Source organism: Crassostrea angulata, chromosome 1, assembly GCF_025612915.1.
Source record: "Crassostrea angulata isolate pt1a10 chromosome 1, ASM2561291v2, whole genome shotgun sequence".
Classification (NCBI taxonomy): domain Eukaryota; kingdom Metazoa; phylum Mollusca; class Bivalvia; order Ostreida; family Ostreidae; genus Magallana; species Magallana angulata.
In genome coordinates, this window is record NC_069111.1 from 20658471 (window position 1) to 20675986 (window position 17516).

Here is a 17516-nt window from a genome sequence, read left to right on the forward strand (position 1 = left end):
CTTGTATAGATCCCAGAAAACGTTAACTCATGCAATAACTCTCAATAACGCTTAAATTACTTCATGTGACCGTTTGTTAACCTCCACGCATCTTCGCAAGCTATGGGGGTTTCGGTCCACTCCGCTCCCCATAAATCGAAAACCTTTGGCTTTTACAGGTAACCTCTGCGCAGCTATAGAAAATCCTAATAATGCATGCACAGCAAGGCATTCACCCCGGCTAAAAGCGACAGATCTCTGATCACTTAAAGATTCTAGAGATCTCCTATTTGTCTATCTCTCTTTACGAAAGAGAGACAGGTAAAGTTTGAGCTATCATCCCCGCTAAAACGTATTATGGAAGGTGCTCGCTCCTACATTCTTACGAGTGTAAGAATGAGCTACCATTGTATAACTACGACTGCATTCACGCACTCGGGAAACGATGAATCGTCTGGGTTGTACAATTATGCATGTCGAATGGACTCGGGGTCTGAATTTGTTATTGGCCCGCTGTTCGACATGTTGAAATAAATATTGGATAAGCTATTGGGATAGCGGATTGCATATGTATTTGAATCGAGGCATTGCAAATTCTAGGTCACCGTAATATATATATGCATGTTAATACTTATGTATATATGTCATTTAAAGTTCTCTATTCTACTTGATTGTTCTCCATTACATAATTGATAAATCTCTTTATTTCCTTGTCATTATGCATTAACTTCATCGTGGATCTAGATTGGGGGGAGGGGGGTGTCGGCGAAATGAAAATTTATAAAATCCACACAATAAAGTTACGGAAATTATGCATCGGACCCACTCCCCCGGCAATAACAATTATCCCCCCCACCCCCCCGGGGGGGGGGGGAATTTTGGACCCGCGCACGAACCTAGTGGTTGTATTGTATAGATCTGATCATATTACACTATAATTATATTATAATTTGTTGTTTTAAAGCATGTTTATACTCTGTCCCAAGATATCCTGGATTCATATTTTGCTCAAACGATGTTCATTCAAAAGTATGAAAAATTTCCAAGATTTCTCAGTCGAAACGCCCCTTGTTAGTTTATCAGGTTCCAATACATGTGATGACTATGGGGATTTTGTATTGCAGCAAGCCCGGATGATAACGTTGAAAATTTGAGCGATGTATTCCGAATGGAGAAAAGATGTAAACATTCCCATTATAAATCTCCGTAAGGAATGTTTTCGTTCCTGTTAATTTTTTCCGAGTGAAAGATGATAATGTGTCAATGAAATTATCCCTTTCAACCATTTCAGTTGCACTTCTTTCACAGGTTTTACTAAAAATCGTCCAAATGTGCTGCATAAATATCTTGGGACAGACTATAGAACAAATTTTAAAACTGAAGAAGACATCAGCTTGACTAGCAAAACTATGGTACATTTTTTATTAGAAAATTAAATGACGATAGAAAATGTACATATCAAAATATCAAATCTCGCTAACATTTATGTTCCCTCGCTCACACATACACCGCACACACGAATTAAAGCAACAACATAGAACATTCATGATAATAAGAATGGATATTGAAGGATTTACTATATTATTAATTTCCCAAAACGAAATATCTTTAACAACCCTCATTTAAAAAGTAAAAGCAAATATTACTTGAATATACAGTAAAACGTTCAATGGTTAGAATAAAAACAGTTACAAATCTTATTTTATTCAAGATATGTAAAGTCTGGTAGCTATGTATAGCATAGTCACATTCAGAGCACGTTTTACAATCACATATAGTCATGCATACTCTCCAAGAACAGTACGTACATTTGTACACTATCACTCATCATAAAATACACCATTTAAAAAAGCTACTAAAAAGTCTCTCAGCACTCCATGATAATGGTTTCAAAATAATTTGTGTTTTGAATGATTCACGGTATGGTATGTAAATGTTCGCCTGGATTAGCAGACAGTAACGAGGAATGACGTCAAAATGGCGAATAGAGTCACGCACAACACGATGGCGAGGGACTGCGTGTGCTGGTTCCCGGAATCGTCGATCCCCTCGTAACTCAGTCCGGTGGTAGTGTTGTCCAGTCGGATCATCCCTCCTACAAAGATAAAGTAAATATATTAGAATTATAAAATCAATCAATCTCTCTCTCTCTTTCATCTTTCTCTCTCTCCCTCTTTCTCTCTCTCAGAGGTAGAATGAGATGATCGAAATCACAAACATTATAACATTTAAAAAACCAAAATTCGAAGCTTACCTAATGTAAAGTACACTGTGGGAGATTTTCGGCCCTCCCCACCATCGCTGTAGCCTGCAACCCTCACCGCATAAACTACTCCCTTCTGGATTCCATACAAGTCGTGGCTAATGGCAAATTTCGCTGTTTCAAACTGTTCTGCATTTCTGAAGTGGTCGTTAGCCTTCCAAAAATAAACCTGAAACAGACAAATTGAGCATTATATTCATCCATCATTATGTTTGCTGTAAAGCAGTTTATGAAATTCGGGATATCGACCGTTTCCTATAATTTGAGCCTTCCTAATCTATATAGGACAATTATATGATAATCATGTGAAGCGTGCAAAATTAACGCAAATGTTCCTCCGCATTTTGTAAAACTAAAAGGGCATTTTTTTTAAAAAAAACCCAGACTTAATTAGTTTTAAAGTAAATCAGCCTCAATGACTGAGTAATTCACATCACAAAATATAAAATTACAAAAAATAAATAAATAAATAATCATTCATTGAGCATACTGTATGCAATATGACGTGTAAGATAGCTCAATTATAATCAGGAAATTCAACTCTCTTGACTAAGTTGTCTTGTCTCTGTACTGATCAGCCAAGGTCATTTCAGAATTGAACAGGACCACAGTACTGCTGAGATGGATATACTAATAATGTCGTCTGCTCTTTGTAGGTCATTATGTCGTCTGCTCTCACCATGTATCCTGACAGTGTTTCCTCCTCACGGCTCGTGCTGATACCTCGCCACGTGACTCTTACACTAGAGGAACTCAATGAGTGGACATACACTTCCTGGGGGTAAAGCTTTGGGACTGCAAGGCAATATATAGATGGATACATGTATTAGTATTATAACGGAACACGTACGTGTTCGGTGTTTGAAAATCGATACACTACTCAGCATAACATTGTTTTTAATTAAAGATTTTCTGTTTTAAGGAAATACTCTATAAGCAGTAGAATGATATACTATTGCATCGATCGAATTATTTCTTTTGACCAACCCCCCTCCACCCCCTTCCTAAAAAACACCAACAGGGATCATCAAAAATCATTAGAAATCAATATGAAAGCTATTTATAGATATCGATTGATATATCATAGTTATATTGAAATGTATATTTTGTATTCACTTTCTCACTTCAATTCACTCTATAACACCAGTAAACCTTCGGCGAATTATCTCTATTGCGTTCAACGGCATTGCAATTAAATATAAGAAATCTAGCAGTATGTACTTAGTAATTTTCCATACCTTCGTGCAGCGTTTCCTGAATAAACTTTTCACTGAGTGGTCCCAGGCCAGCTGTGTTGAATACCTGGACCTCGAACCAGAAGTTTGTATCCGGGAACAGCCCTATGACAATGCCTTCCGAGACCTGGCCCTCATATCGGATATACTGCTTATATACCGGCTCATCGTCACCGTCCAGCCAGTAATTTACCTGGAAGTATTGGCATCCTTTAAACATTACTATACAAAGACTTATTCATGACACATGCATAAACACCACGAGAGAGAGAGAGAGAGAGAGAGAGAGAGAGAGAGAAACCAAATGACAAAAATACTGATTTCTCCAAATTGGCAGAAATTAACATCAAAACATCATATTTGATACTACGAGTAAGATATAATATGAAAAAAAAAATATTTATATACTAACTCTCAGAACTACTATTTTCTACGTTGCCTAATATTTAATTCTTCAAGAATATTATTACTCCTACATATTTCCGTATCCCCATTAAAGCGTTCAGAAAAAATGTTCTCGTACATTAATCTTAGTTACGCCATTGATTAAACTATTGCAGAAGGGAAAGACGTAATAACCCACAATTTTATAAGTAGTAAGGATTGGAAGGAATCTATTCCTCCTTACCTGATAGCCCCAAACTTTTCCCTTCATAGTTTCCCGCGTGTCGGCCACAAGCTCCCAAGTGACCAACATAGCTGTCGAGTTGTGGGCATCACAATATAGTCCTTGTGGAGCAGCTATTGGCACTGGAAAAGAGAGGGCCAAAAACCCGGTAATTACAGAAATGAGCGGTAGCGACACATGCTGAGAATGTCCCATTGATAGAAGTCTCAGAATTATCCCATGCCACAATGGTTATCTAGTACTTACTTCCCTCCGCCGAATACACCACGGCCTCTGTAGAATTTGGCCCCTTCCCCATGACGTTGTAGACCTGGATTTTGATTTCGTACTCGAGATAGTAGTTTTCCTCCCCGACCTGCACGGTCAGTCTGTCCTTGGTCCAGTCTTCGAACGGTCCCTCCTGAAAAGATGACGTTCTAACATTTGATAAGAATGTCTTGCATTTGGACCAACTTGAATATTTCTCCCAAATTATGTCTAGACAATGCATTTTTTCTTCTTTGAATAGAGCAGGAGCAAATCGAGGAATACCCCCCCCCCCCTTTAAATTCCCAAATGTTGATTTGATGACGCAATATTGGATATAGTCAAGAAGATATATATATATCGTGTAATACGTGCAGTAATATCCCTAATCGTACCTTGCGCCACAAAGCGTCATACACACTGCTTGGTTTGTACCGTCTCCAGTACACAATGTAGCCAAATCCAGGAGCTCCGTGAAATTCTTGGTCCATTCTCTATGAAACAAAATAAACCAAAAATATTTAAAAATTCATAGGAGAAAATGGAATTCTTGTTCGAATGCACTAGAAGATCAAATCAACAGGACAACTAAAGAATCGAAGCTTGAAATATGAGATCAATGAAGCCTTATAGATATGCTTTTCAAATATGTATTTGTTGTATTTTACATAATCATAGAGCGACGTACATTCCACAAGATGCTGAGGTCCCCCACGCTGCCGTTACCCCCTACGATGTACTCAGAGTCTACTGCCACGTCAGGTGCTGCCGGTTTTGTCTCAATGAACGCTGTAACGTTAACGTATGTTGCTGATTATTAATCTCACATTTTTCACTGAGAGAAATTAAAGTTTCGACTAATTGTTCAATTAAGTTATTTTTTTTTTTTTTGAAAAAGTAAGATACTGGTTTGAATTGAAAATGGAAATATTTAATTCAGCAACAACACAAGCCAAAAAATCTTGTGTCCGTTAAAAGATCCGTCACTAACGTTTTAACGCTAATACTCACGTGATGGTACGCTCCAAGTACCGACGCCATATTGGTTGACTCCGGCAATTCTAAATCTGTACCCATTTCCAGGGTGCAGGTCTTCCTCGATTTTGATCTGTCTCATGTCCTTATTTTGACCACCGGTCCCCTGTACGACGGTAAAAGGTTCGGGGTAGTCTGCAGAAAGAAGATTGAGACCAAAATCATAACGTATATCAACGTACTACCAAAAAAAAAATGAACACGCAATTTTAGAGTGTGGCTTACTTTGGGAAATGAGTTTCCAGCCTGGTTCGTATTCTATCTCTCTTTCTACAATGAAGTGGGAGACCCGACTGCCATGTTCAGCTCCCGGGAAGAAGGCCAGTAGGATGGAGTTGTGGGTCGCTGACCCGTCTACCCCCACTACACCGGCGGGCTCTCCGGGGGGTCCTGAGATAAAACAAAAAAAAATTAATGTTTGTTATCTGGGGAGTTAAAGATACTAATCTCTCTCTCTCTCTCTCTCTCTCTCTCTCTCTCTCTCTCTCTCTCTCTCTCTCTCCATAATAATTTATAGTGCATATGTGTACCACTAGAACTAAGTTTTGTTTTATTTAGATAATTTTATAAGTGGTTACAAAAAATATATATGTAAACTTTCTATAAAATATAGACAATATCACACACATTTGTATTATCAAAATCAAAACGAAAGAAATTTCAGAAATTCAAAATTTCAGAAACTTAAAAAATCTACATATTGAATTATAGAAACAGAAAAATCTTACACATATATAAAAATGCACAATTTTTTATCTCTTCTACGACAATTAACAATACAGACCACACAGTTCGATAAATCATGTTTCTACGTTGCAAAATGCCAAAGGTAAATTTGATCTCGTTTACTACTGTGAACTGAAGAGCTCACTGCTGATTTCTCAATAAATGATTCTTACCGTAGACTACCAGAGGGGTGGATTTAGCTTCTTGGTTAAGGGTCGTCTTGGCAATGCATTCGTAGACTCCCGCATGCTTAAACTGCGTCATGATGATGTTTAGCCCTGAATGGGATGGGTTGGTGTCCTATGAATAAAAATCAAGGCAATGTTAATAAGATGAAGTTTAATGTAGTGCCTCAGTCATATTTTACAAATGGTACATGTATAGGAAATGTGTTCATGAAATTGGAAATTTAACGGGCTTTTTAACCTTTTATCAATTTCCGTTTCAGCGCCATCTATATATATAGTAAAACTTGTCAATCATCTGAGCTACTGGGGCTATAGCTCAATTGATACTATTTTCCCTACATTAGTATTGCATTAATAAAATGTGGAAGCTTTTGTTGCGCATATATAAACTCCTGATGGTTTAGTTTGCATTGTCAATTATTTAAAAGCAAAATTATTAACATGTATATGAAAATCTTACTAATCTGTAGTGGAATTCTTTTTCAAAGTCGATCAGTTTCCCATTGAATGTCCACATGTAGACCAGGTCAAGGTTGATGTCATAGGAGGCCTTGCACGGGATGAACGTGGTCCGGTTCACCACCACGGGGTCCGTGTACGGGGGAATGGTGATGACGGTGGCGGCTGGAGGGAACATAGAAAAAAACTATATCAACCTTGATTTATCAATTTTGCAATCGTTGTATATAGTTTCCAAATCAGACTACAACTAAAAACCTAAAGGACTTTTAAGTGTCTTATAAAGCTCGAATCAGTTTGTCAACTTTCTTCACAGTAGAGGATTTCCTGAAAACACGCGTTACTGGACTTAATTTTTCAGATAAAAATTTTCTTATCACTAATTCTAAGTTTCACAACAAATATGACAAAGACATACATTGAATAACTAGTTGTCCGGTGCTCTTGGCAGCAGGCGGAATCCCGTTGTCTGCTATACATGTGTAGAAGCCCGCGTCTCCGTACGTCAGGTCCTTGATTTGCAGGTTCCCGTTAGGCATCAGTTTGATCCTGTTGCCATCCGGGCTAATGCTGATGCTGTTTTTTGTCCACGTGATCGTGGGGGCGGGGGCCGCCTCTGGCTTACACATGATGATTATCTCGCCATTCAAGGCACCCACCATGTGAGACTGTACAGGGTATTTTTGGAGAGTAGGCGAAAAATCTATATTTAAAATATTGCATTTATTGTATCTAATTGTACTGGTGCCGTGGACAAGGATAATCAAGAATACGGTCATTATGAAACCAATCATGCATGTCTGATGATTTTACTTACATAGAACTCTGAGTTGCCCTGCAGACATGGCGGTGCCATGAACATTGGTTGCTGCGCACTGATACATTCCGTTATGTTTCTCGGCCAAGTTAGGAATTGTAAGTATGTTGCCGGTTATGACTAAATCAGAGTTGACGTTCTCTTGAAGAATCTCCCCATTTTTAAACCACCTGTGAAAATCAAAGAATAGTCATGCATTACGAAATATATTTTCAGTCTCTACGTTGTAGCTATGTTGTAGGCATATTTTCAAAGAGGACCTACGTGTAGACAGGCTGTGGGTAACCCATGGCCTCACACCTCCAGGTCAGCTGGGAACCCTTGTCCACGTGCTGGTCTTCCAGGGGAATGATAAAGTACGGCACAGCTGAGGATAAATGGTAGCATTTCAATTAGTTGACAGATTTATTATAAGATATATTTGATAAACCCCAGATCAATTAACGTCTGAAATTCATAGAGCAGATTCTGTAAGTCAGGTACATGTATATGCACAGAACAGTTCAGCATTAACAAAGATAGACAGTTTGAGGTCCTTGCGGGCCTCCAAATAAATACTTTGCTCACAGTTAAAACGAACCTCAGTTTGAGGTGTTCTAAGGTCTCACATTAAATTGTTTTAAGCATAATAGATATTGATGAAGCGCCCTGTGGTTACCTTCTAGTCTGAGGGCGATCATTTTACTGTCCCTGGCTTTGTTCCCGCGCTTAACATGACATACGTAATTTCCCTGGTCCTCTAATTGGGCGTTTTTAATGAGCAGAACTCGATTAAAGTCGGCCATCTCGGCGTTTTCCGGCATAGGTCTCCCCTCTCTGGTCCATGTGTACCGCCACATTTCTACGTAGTTGTTGGCTCTGGAGAAAAGGTCATTTTTTGATTGAATGATTGATTGGTTATTATTTTTGTTTACCTTACAGAATTGCTTATTCATTGGTAACATTCGTATCACGTTAAAATATGAAATATAATTTTTCGACGGATATATGCATGATGAAATTAATCAAATCTAAATTTTGCGTCTGCAAAAAAGAGAAACTGTTAACAATAACCTGATTCAGAAGAGCTAGAATATAAATGAAACTTACGATCCGTAAGCAAAACATTCCATTCTGACATTATGTCCCTTCAATGGGGGTTTGGGGAACACATTGATGAAATCGTCTTGAATGTCTGGACCCCATTCTGTTTTAGGAGCTGTGTCACAGAAAATAAAGTAACATAGTAATTAAACTTATGGGATAGACAAATCGGGATCAATGTCATATCCATCTTCATTTCATGAACATTCTAAGAAATTGTGTTCATATTTAAGCACAAAATACATGCTCATGAATGGGGCAATGAACCATTTCCGTCCACGTACCTTGGGCCAGCACGTTCAGTTTGATGGGAAGACTGGTTTTACTTCCGGACTGAATGTCCCCCACGTTTCGGGTAGTTAGACTGGTCAGGGAGACCTGGCAGTAGTAGTTGTTGTCGTCCACCTTGCCCACCTCAGAGAAGTACAGGTTGCCATTGTAGGACATGAACACATAGGGGGTCATCGTCTTGATGATGGGTCTGGGCTCTCCTTTCATATCTCTCATCCAGTTATACACCACAGCTGAAGGCATCAAATTTTAATATGAATTAAATTTACATAAAAGTCATCAAAGATGAAATAAAATCACACCGCAATATGTGCTAGAGAAAAAAAAAGTTCTGGTTTTCGTTAATATGTTTTAAGAGAATGAATGTTACTTGTATGGAACCAGACTTTTGGTAGGATGTACAAGTAACTTTCTATTTCTTGCATCAAAACAAGCTAAAATAACGCTGGTTTTGAATGAGAAATGCATAGATTGTTTAGTCTAAGCTCAAAAACCGAGACAACTCTATCTTGTTGATTTCAAAGAGCCATGGCTGAGTGGCAAACAGTGAAATAAGACTGACATACGTCACATTGCTGTTTGACTACCCAAAGTCAAAGCTCCTGTTAAAATTGTTCTATAACAATGGATGGGTGGGTCGATCATACTATCGATCGATCGATAGTTATATATAGAGGACTGACCTGGTTTATAAGCAATGTTACTGCACTGCATCACGGCTCCCTCGTATTCCGGGGCATTCACGTCAGCATCCTTTACGTTGGAAAACTCTCCTAAAACTATACAGGAATAAAAATAAATATCCAGCATGGATATTGCCATGGTTACAAATCACTGTCTATCAAAATAGATTATGCCGTTTAAGGTATTATCTCGAAAATGGTCTTTTAAAAACTTACAGCCAAACGAGATTTTGATAGGGTTGCTGAGAATGGCCCCAATTTCATTCTTCACCAGACACTGATAGACCCCGGCATCCATATTCTCGTCCGGATTCTCTATGGTAAATTTACCATTGGTCAGCGTGTAGCGGGAATTCAACGTCGAGGTTATCTGTTAAAGCACACACAAAACATTTCGATGAAAAAAATTCGGATTTATTACACCATTTATTTAATCGCTTATATTGGTTTGGCAGTAAAAAAAACTACTCACAGTTTCTGCGTTAGCCAAAGAATTAATAGTGGTATTGGAACCTCTGAATCTTTTCCATTCATAACTTGGCTGTGGGTATCCAACAGCAACTGTTTCTATGGTAACGAACAATGCCCTACTAATGACGGCCAAGTCCACGGGTTGCAGCTCAAACTTTGGCCCCTTTTTTACCTTGTCTAGTTGAGTATAAGGAATGCCATAATCTGCAAAATGTAGGGTATAAAGATATAGTGCAATTTATTCGACAGTTTTGGAAATATCTAAGACCTTTATTTTGTTAGAGTAAAGCAATAGCATCATGTCCTTCTTTAATCTTACAAATCCTGATTATATTTAACACAGACAGTCCATGAATACTTTAAATAGAACTGAGATCTTTGCCTCTTTGATTGGGTCTCATAAAATCATGAAATAATTTAGAATATATTTATGATATTATTTTTTCTAAGTTTAAAATGTTAACTTTGATGCCAAATATGAGATGTTTTATTTCTTTATTTTCTTTGGTTTATCAGTTGTCAATGTTAGACCACATTAGATTTAAAACTTGTTCTTGATGCATCAAATTGTTTAGGGGTTTTTTGGCGTCGTTTTTGTTATTCTATTTTTTAATAATTCAACTGAGAATCAATCTTACCATATCCCCTCTTATCCAGGGTGAGTTTATAAGCCTCGGTCTGGCTGATTTCGCAAATATAGGACATTTCATCTAGCTTGCTGCCAATCGTCCAACCATATGACACACCTGAATAAAAGAGGCATGGAAATCAATTAATTGCTCAACATACTCACTTAAAAATTAAAGTATAATTTTCTATATTGTCAAACTATAATTCAGGACAAAAAAGTCCCAAAAATGTTATAGCTTCGATATTAATCCGATCTTAGTTACACATTACATTCACCGAATATGGCACCACAATTTCATTTTGTTTCAGTTATGTAATAAAGTTTACATGAAATATTAAGTTATTCCAGTGGAATTTGCATAATTTAACTGTTATCCATGTGAAACCGAGCAATAAACGGTGTCAGGGAAATACATTATTTCATGTTAATATATTGCTATGTATACAAAATTAAAGTTTAATTTAATACGTTTTGATTTTAAGTTTTTCAACCAGTTTACACAACGATTGAAATAACTTTAAAAAGCAAGAATTCAGGGTTCAATGTCACCAACATTTTAAGACTTGCTTAACTGTTTTTTTAAAAAGATAAGTGCACAAATCTGACGTAAGAAACTCTGGTTAGAGACTGAGAATGTAAATTTGTTGTTGAAAGTTGGATCAGCTATTTGAACTATAATATAATTTTGAGTATTTGTTTATGTTTATTACCGTCAAACTTGTACACAATAACGTCCTCCTGCCTGGCCGTGGGGGAGAGGTGGGTCTGGTCGTTGGGCAGCCAGAACTGCATGTCCTGGGGGATCCTGTTGTCGTTGGCAAAGTCTCCGTCCCACGCGTACATGGAGGGATTCTCCCGGCTCCGCTGACCGGTGGTTAACCACGTGTTTCTGTAAAAATAAAATGGGTTAAAAAATCTTATACTGGATGTTATTTTGATTAAATTGGTTACTAAGAACATAATGAATTGTTATCAAAGAAAGGAATCATTAACATCTGTGAATTTTAAAAATGTAAAATGTTATTTTAATTTGAGTACAATTATAGTGTATGTTATAGTATGAATTACTTTTTTCGTTTCCGTTTTCGTACCTGAAATAATCATTGTTTCGGAGCCACCCATCAATAAAGTTATTTTCATCTCTTGATTGCACAGACAACAAACTTGTACCTAACACCTGTAAGAAGAAAGAAAAGGGTATTTAGTTTTCAAATGGGCCGAGTATAAATATGTCGTTGAAATGCATAGTCACCAGAAATCAATATCTTATCAAATAGTCTTAGTAAACACACACATATTCTCTCTCTCTCTCTCTCTCTCTCTCTCTCTCTCTCTCTCTCTCTCTCTCTCTCTCTCTCTCATGAAGGTGTTTACAAGGAAGTATAATGTAAAAAAATGCATATGATTTATTCAAGTTACTTTGAGAGGCTTCTTTCACTTTCACCTACCGAGCACTGTTCCCTCGCCTTCTCGTAGCTTGCTTTGGGATCGAACACAAACTTATAGCATACATTACTAGAGGTAAACCAATCCGTTGGACAATCTAAAATAGGTAAATGAAATCAGTTGTAATCAAAATGTTTTCAAAATGTTCAAAGAATGCAATAAATTAGCTGTACAGCATTCTGATAAATGGATGTGCTTTCAATTAACAAGTAAAAAGGAACGATCAATATGAATCGTAAAACATTCAACTGTTTAAAATGAAGAAATTTTTATTATATAAACATTTCATATTCGTCGAATGGTTTTTAAAATTAATGTCATAGTATTACATTGCTAGAACAGACAAAAATATAAATCAACCAATTTTGGATTACCTGTGTGGTTGAAATATAAATATTTTTTTAACATTTTCGAGAAAACATTAACCTTTCAATGCCTTGAAAATATTATAATAATGGAGCACAATTTTCAGTGCATTTACAATAATAGAAATGTGTGCCTTGAAATAAAAATAATTTCAATGAATATTAAAATGATGAATTTACACAAAAATGAATGTTACCAAAAATCTGTGGATTTACTGCATTTATTATAAGAAGGAGGAAAAGTGCTTCTTCCTACAAAAATAGAAACGACGGTATTAGGTACGACATGAAAATATAAGTTGATTGCTCCATGCAAATCAGCTTCTGGTTAGTAAAAGTACCTAGTTGGAAATGAAGAAAAAACTTCCTGTAAATTTCTCCTTTTACGGATACGGGGCACTTGTTGGCCAAGGTCGATAACCAAAGCCTTGTTCTGTACAACCTTCATACTAAAACATTTAAAACCACAAAGGCATGTCGATTCGGCATTCACCCCTTTAACTTTTCACTCTTAATCTTGATAGTAATGTATATTAATAAAAAATATGACACAGTTTTCCATTGTAAGTATCTCTCAGCGGTATCAAATTTGATGCTGGCTCAGCAATATTTGCCCTTGTCATTTTTCGTCAATGTCAACGATGGTTTTATTTCCCTCAGAAAAAAACGAAAACAAGCAACACAACGTGCAGATATATTTTTAGAATGATGGACCATTAAAGTAATTTATTATTACATCCATAAGTTTAAAAGATGGGACGACAGACGTACTCTTTATTAATCAAAATTCAGTAAGTAACCGAAAAGACAGGGTACTGAGTAATCATCTTCCGATCTATATAATCCTTACCAAAAACTCAACGATAATGTCTTCCCACAAATACAATTTAATCTTATGGCTACTTTTAAGCGATCAAATTTTATTCTAAATAACCATTTGTGGAAAGACGATACCCTTAAACTTTATAAAAGTGCAAATATCAACTGGCCGTGCATACTTTGAATTATATAAGGCTATGAAAAATTTTAAAACTCATTTAGGCCTTCTTTTATTCTATTCTCCACAAATACAATTTAATCTTATGGCTACTTTTAAGCGATCAAATTTTATTCTAAATAACCATTTGTGGAAAGACAATACCCTTAAACTTTATAAAAGTGCAAATATCAACTGGCCGTGCATACTTTGAATTATATAAGGCTATGAAAACTTTTAAAACTCATTTAGGCCTTCTTCTATTCTATTTTGATATCTTATTTTAACATGTTGGAATTCATTAGCTTGTGCATTTCTCAACTAAATAATTCATGCATAAATTATGTTAGCAAAAAGACAAGCTAAAACGATTTTGGTTCAAAGTTGTTAAAAAATATCCCTTTGCAAAAAAGCGCACCCTATATTAGTCTTACATAAATCTACTTCAGAAATGCAAAAATATTTATCTCACTTTCGCCGTGTTCTTTTCGTTTTCTATAATTAGGACAACCACTAATTAACATAAAAAACAAAAAATACTGAACATTAAAGCGCTTTGTTTTAATCCATAGTAGTCATCAACTATAAGTGCAGTCAGGTCGATTGAAACGGTTTTTAGGGGAAGAAAATACATTATTTTTAAAAAGTTTGAATCCTGTTGCCGTAGTATGTTCGATAAGCAACGCAGACCAACTGTTGACATGCTTTCCTATATGGCCTTAGGCTACATTCATCACGCGCGCCATTTTTATAGGTGAATCAGAAACATACATGGCGATCCTTACAAACTAAAAGAATGTTAGCCTTTTCTAATTATGTATCATTTTTTCATAACAACTTCTTATAAAGAATAATATTTAATGACTATTTAATGTTCGTCGCGTAATTATGCGGCCTTTGTGGGCTCTCGCTACTCGAAAAACATATTTTGCGATCCTAAAAAACATCAATCTCCATGAGTTATCGGAATAGGTGAAGGATTACTAGTATTTTGAACAATGGTGTTCAGAGATCACATATTAATTGAGATCACAAGACAAAACCTTCACCAAAAACAGGAGCAAATAGTTAAAAAAAAAAAACTAAACAGGAACTATAATTAGATAAGTCGATATATCAACGAACGTTATACAAACTACTAGGCGATGTACGTCCATCACAAACATAGTAATGAGGGTCACTTGGAAGCAATGATTTTACTCAAAAGATACGAACCTTAAATCTAAAATCCATTTTCCCTTGAATGTTCTTTAATTAAAGAAACAACAGTTTTGCTCGTTAACTAACTTCACACATTCATTAAATATCACAGTACAACTTCAGCTCGCGGAAGACAAATCACCTTGCCTTTAGCTTTTACACAAATCACATAAATACTGTATAAATGAAAAAGTCTATCCCTTCCGAATTCTACATTCTCGGATTCAAAATACTAACAAAACAGCACAGTATGTATCCAGATTTTCTTATATCCTCATAAGATTATAAACTCATTTGAACGGTTTAGCATCATGTAATGAGTTTACGCTCCAGTGAGCACGCGCCCTCTAGGGTCATAGCTGACAGGGCCGCGAAGTCATTCAAGCTTTACAATCAGTCCCCAAGGTAGTGTGAAAATATTCACAAAATACCAAAAATATGATGTCCCCAAGACAAGTGCAATTTACTAATTGAAAAATGTGCACGTTTTGATAACGTTCTAATTAGCAAAATATATAGTATATAGCGTCATTTCCTTATGTTATTAGCATATTTTATTGCATGTAAAGGAAATAAATTCTTCGATAGTTAACTGGTTTTCTTTTCTTTTTTTCATGCTAAGTATCAATTGAGAAGTTGCAATTTGACATACGAATTATTCTTTTTGATTTCAACTTCTTCAAAAAAAATTATTCAACGTGAAACCAAAAAAACAAACAAACCAAAAACAAAAACAAAAACAAAAAAAACAACAGTTTATAAATTGTAAGCATAAATTTATTTTAATAATATGCTTGCTCAAAACAAACTACATTAACAATATATAACACATAACATTTTCTTATGTTTAGAATAGAAGGGTACAAATAAAATCATCACGCAATTCTAAAATAAGTACATGTAACATTTTTTTACCAATCAACATATACATTTTAATTATCTCTTATTCATACATATGGTAATTTGACAAAAAGCAACAACAAAAAATAAAAAAAGAATAATAATAATAATAATTTTTTAACAATTCACAATATATTTTTAAACCTTGCCATTTCAATTTGATTTCTTTTAAAATGTCATTTGCTTGATATATCATATTTCATATTGGCCGAGGTGACATATTTCTCGGAATTTAAAAAGACATCAACAATTATTGTTCATAATGTACAAAATAAATACCAATAGTACACGGTTCAAAAAGGATATTTAAAAGTAAATAACTGATCCTTTTAAAAAGTAAATTCAATTCCAAAAATTTTCTAGCATAAATTTGTTAAAAAGAATATTCAGGTGGAAGTTTTTATTTTGAAAATGTAATTTTAGGCTCGCAAATACCACCACGGATATGTTCATTCTTCATAGACTGAAAATTCTTGTACTGAGTTCTCGTTTTGCAATGTGTAGTGGTGGTCATACCCCAACCGTTTTGGTCTCTTTGATTCTCAAGACAAAACAGAATCGTTTTAAAGACATGCTTTCAGTTGCTAGAATTGAAAATGATTTAAAGCGAAGACATTCGTTAAATCTGATATTTGATTGAACTTTGGGAGAACACTGATAATTCATACATGTATTTTTATATAGAGGCAAACCATCTTCTTTTCATTTCTTCTACTTTTAATCCCGAAATAACGTTTTAAAACAGAGGGGAAAAGCACTTTCTGTTTAAACAACTTGTAATCTGAAAGAATTTGTTACGGCGAAGCGTGAGAGGAGATAACACCCCTGCGAATGTGTTCGGAATGTTTTCTTTATCTTTGCTAAGTATGTAATAAATCCAGAGGTGCTCGAATGAAAGTTCACGAGACTTCACCGAGATTTGTTCAGTTCCTGTGAAATTTCGAGCGGAAGTACAAGTGTTCGGATAATATTCTCAAAATACGTAAGTACTGGTCGTTTTTCATATCGTATCCTACTTTGGTTTATGTTAAAACATGAAATTCTTTTAATAAGTTCGTCTTATTTCACCATTTAACGGTTTTTTATATTAAACGATAATATTCAGAACATAGTTATCGTTCGTGTTCAACCACGTGTTGAGTGGTTGAAAATATAAACATTGCGTGGCTTAATAAAATCATATCCATGTTTGATGCTTGTGGTGTGCAATACCATGTTTTAAAAAAAATAACGGATGCCTGTTTTGCATAAAAACTTAGTATATCGAGTCATTTTCAAGGAACATTCTGCATAAAATTGTATAGTCTGTTTCACTATTGATGCTATTACTAGGTCAGGCGCGGATCGAAAATTAATCCTCCGGGGGGATCTCTACTTAGCATGTTAATTGTTGCAACAGCTGACAAAAACTTTTTTTTGTATTGTCACATTTATTTCTAGAACACATTTTATTCACCAATTAATGAAGATAAAGTTTAAAATCAGTAAACCTCTAGATTTAATATTTGACTACTATAGTACCTATAGATTCTATGAACTAGACTTTAAACACGAGGCACGATTTTTACTGCGAAACTGAAAGGGTCGAATAAAACCACGTGGTCTAAAATTTAAATGACAATAACATTCGCAGGGGTGGATAATCGAGGTCGGAAATGTCGTCATACTTTTCGGAACCGAAAAATGACATCTTCAGCGTAAAGAAAGATTGCAATGGATTGCCTCTCTTCTCTCAATATGGCTTCCTCATTAGGAATTACTACGCGGTGTTTCTGTAAACAGAAAAAAACCTTAAATCACTCACTCTTCGTGTAATGTTCTATTTTCGTGAAAATTAGAATAGTCTTTTTTCATTAAGAACACATTCATTTTCATACCGTGGCCACCGTCCATT

General features: G+C 35.6%; 1 protein-coding gene across 1 annotated transcript in view; it reads right to left on the bottom strand.

The window, feature by feature from the left end:
- Positions 1–17516, bottom strand: part of LOC128178741 (contactin-like) — a 51705-nt gene that overhangs the window by 8757 nt on the left and 25432 nt on the right. The window contains exons 10-34 of the mRNA XM_052846053.1: positions 12184–12278; positions 11827–11912; positions 11446–11624; positions 10743–10850; positions 10106–10308; positions 9850–10003; positions 9634–9729; positions 8944–9183; positions 8666–8774; positions 8235–8434; positions 7841–7943; positions 7577–7746; positions 7178–7462; positions 6761–6924; positions 6286–6412; positions 5612–5776; positions 5363–5521; positions 5040–5140; positions 4747–4845; positions 4352–4505; positions 4106–4227; positions 3481–3670; positions 2922–3037; positions 2234–2411; positions 1951–2074 (exon numbers count right to left, since the gene is read on the bottom strand). Coding sequence (XP_052702013.1) covers positions 1951–2074; positions 2234–2411; positions 2922–3037; positions 3481–3670; positions 4106–4227; positions 4352–4505; positions 4747–4845; positions 5040–5140; positions 5363–5521; positions 5612–5776; positions 6286–6412; positions 6761–6924; positions 7178–7462; positions 7577–7746; positions 7841–7943; positions 8235–8434; positions 8666–8774; positions 8944–9183; positions 9634–9729; positions 9850–10003; positions 10106–10308; positions 10743–10850; positions 11446–11624; positions 11827–11912; positions 12184–12278 — 3727 coding nt within the window. The remainder of the gene's footprint in view (positions 1–1950; positions 2075–2233; positions 2412–2921; positions 3038–3480; positions 3671–4105; positions 4228–4351; positions 4506–4746; positions 4846–5039; positions 5141–5362; positions 5522–5611; positions 5777–6285; positions 6413–6760; positions 6925–7177; positions 7463–7576; positions 7747–7840; positions 7944–8234; positions 8435–8665; positions 8775–8943; positions 9184–9633; positions 9730–9849; positions 10004–10105; positions 10309–10742; positions 10851–11445; positions 11625–11826; positions 11913–12183; positions 12279–17516) is intronic.